Source organism: Crocuta crocuta, unplaced genomic scaffold (genome assembly GCF_008692635.1).
Source record: "Crocuta crocuta isolate KB4526 unplaced genomic scaffold, BGI_CrCroc_1.0 scaffold563, whole genome shotgun sequence".
Taxonomy (NCBI): Eukaryota; Metazoa; Chordata; class Mammalia; order Carnivora; family Hyaenidae; genus Crocuta; species Crocuta crocuta.
Genome location: NW_027532000.1, coordinates 189,948 through 191,763, shown reverse-complemented (window position 1 = coordinate 191,763; position 1,816 = coordinate 189,948). Strand labels below are relative to the sequence as shown.

Here is a 1,816-nt window from a genome sequence, read left to right as displayed (position 1 = left end):
AACCATCCGACTTCCTCCTCTTCTTTTTAGCATGGTGGCTGTATGGACAGTCTGACAGAACAGAGACTGACATCTCCCAATCTGCCGGCCCCCCACTTGGAACACTACAGTGTTCTGCATTGCACCATGACCCTGGATGTGCAAACCGTAGTTGTTTTTGCCGTGATTGTAGTCCTCCTGCTTGTCAATGTCATACTCATGTTTTTCCTGGGAACGCGCTGAATGGAGTCCAGCTTCCTGAGCTGTTGCGAACTCTCGCTTTGATTTCATCCCGAGAACTACCGAGAAAAAAGAGAGAGACGGACAGACAGACAGAGACAGGGAAAGGAAGGGAGAGAAAGACCAAGCTTTCTTACTCAGGGGGGAAAACGTTTTGAGCTTCAACATGGCCTCGCTGTGATATGTATGACGTTGGTATATTCTCTCTCCCTAAATCTTTTGTCATGTCTTGTCTTTTAAATATGGCTGTGAATGTAGTTGCTTATTGCTTGAGTAAAATTGTTGATAAAGAAATGCATCCTATTTAAGTGTGCATGTATGTGTGCATTCTCCATCTATGTGACGTTCACGGAGCAAGATCTGCGTCCTTTAACAGTGGCTTTGCAGTTTATGATGTCTTGTCAACTCATTTTCTTGAAAACTACCTTTAAATTCCATCAGGGAATTTTAGTCAAAAATTTTCTCCTGCCATCAGGAGTGAATTTGGGTTTGTTTCTGGAGAAAAGGGGGATGTGGGAAGAGCGTTATAGATTTTGGACATTTTAGGAAAGACAGCCCTGCGCTGGATGTTTAGAGGGAAAAATCGATACAAAAAATGAATTTAAGGAAAATGATTTTTTAGTTTCTAATGAGAAGCGAGAATTTGAGAAGGGATGTGGTGGGGTGCAATGAGCTGGCAGTTGGTGACTGTGTCCTTTGACTCTAAATTTGCTGTCCAGGGTTCACAGTTTACAATCTGGAAAGAAGCCACCTTTAAAGCATTTATTAAAACATTTAATGACAGTTTCTTTGGAATCATGAACTGAGACATAAAAGCCTTCTCTGATCTTTATGAATTGGCAAGAGGAGACATTGACAAGAGCTGTTTAGCTTCCTTTTCCAAAAGAAGATTGTACCATTGGATTTGAGTTTGCAGATTTTTTTCTGTGTGTCCTCTGAAAAACAACAAAAGCCAGCTTTTTACCCAGTCTGGGAATAATAGTATTTGTATATGCCTCTTTTGGATATTCTCGTTTGCATGATATTCTTGGGACTACATTTTAAATAGAACTTGCTAGTGCTAATGACAAAGTGGTGGTTTTTGTTTGCTTCCTTGTTCTTTAAGATCAGAGGTTTCTCTAATTGAAAGATTTCCATAACAAAATGCAAGTGTTTATCATGCTAAATTGAGAGTTTTGAGCACCCTCCCCCCAAAAAACGTCTGGATGGAATGGGATGAGAGCTGGGGAAGACATGAACTACAAGTAACATTCAATTTTGACATATATTTGCATTTCTGTCAGATGGTGGTGGTGGTGGTTGCTGTTATTATTGCTATTGTTATTATTTTATATTTCTCTTTCCACTGGGAAAGCTTTTGGAAAAGCCAGGAAGAAATTGTCTCTGATGCCAATGTGTATGATATTTATTTTCTCCCAACTCCCACCCACTGATTGGCAGATATTCCTCATTCTGAGTTTACCTGACTTGAAACAGTGCCATATCTGGCTCATGTAGCAATGAATCAGGGTGCATACAGTCTACAGGCATGTTCCCTGTGTACCCATGTGGGCGGCTGCCCCTGTGTGATATATGAATCTGCTGCCATTGTGCTGTC

General features: G+C 40.8%; 2 protein-coding genes across 2 annotated transcripts in view; both read left to right on the top strand.

The window, feature by feature from the left end:
- The first annotated feature begins 12 nt into the window (after positions 1-12).
- On the top strand, positions 13-246 carry LOC144240887 (uncharacterized). The gene has a single exon (XM_077775299.1). The coding sequence runs from the start codon at positions 43-45 to the stop codon at positions 220-222; it is 180 nt and encodes a 59-aa protein (XP_077631425.1). The 5' UTR covers positions 13-42; the 3' UTR covers positions 223-246.
- A 124-nt stretch (positions 247-370) lies between these two features.
- The window catches only part of ARHGEF9 (Cdc42 guanine nucleotide exchange factor 9), a 166,762-nt gene continuing 165,316 nt past the window's right edge, over positions 371-1,816 (top strand). The window contains exon 1 of the mRNA XM_077775298.1: positions 371-410. Coding sequence (XP_077631424.1) covers positions 402-410 — 9 coding nt within the window. The 5' untranslated portion in view covers positions 371-401. The remainder of the gene's footprint in view (positions 411-1,816) is intronic.

Coding starts and splice junctions, on each gene's coding strand:
- LOC144240887 (XM_077775299.1), top strand. CDS start 43: ATGGACAGTCTGACAGAACAGAGACTGACATCTCCCAATCTGCCGGCC.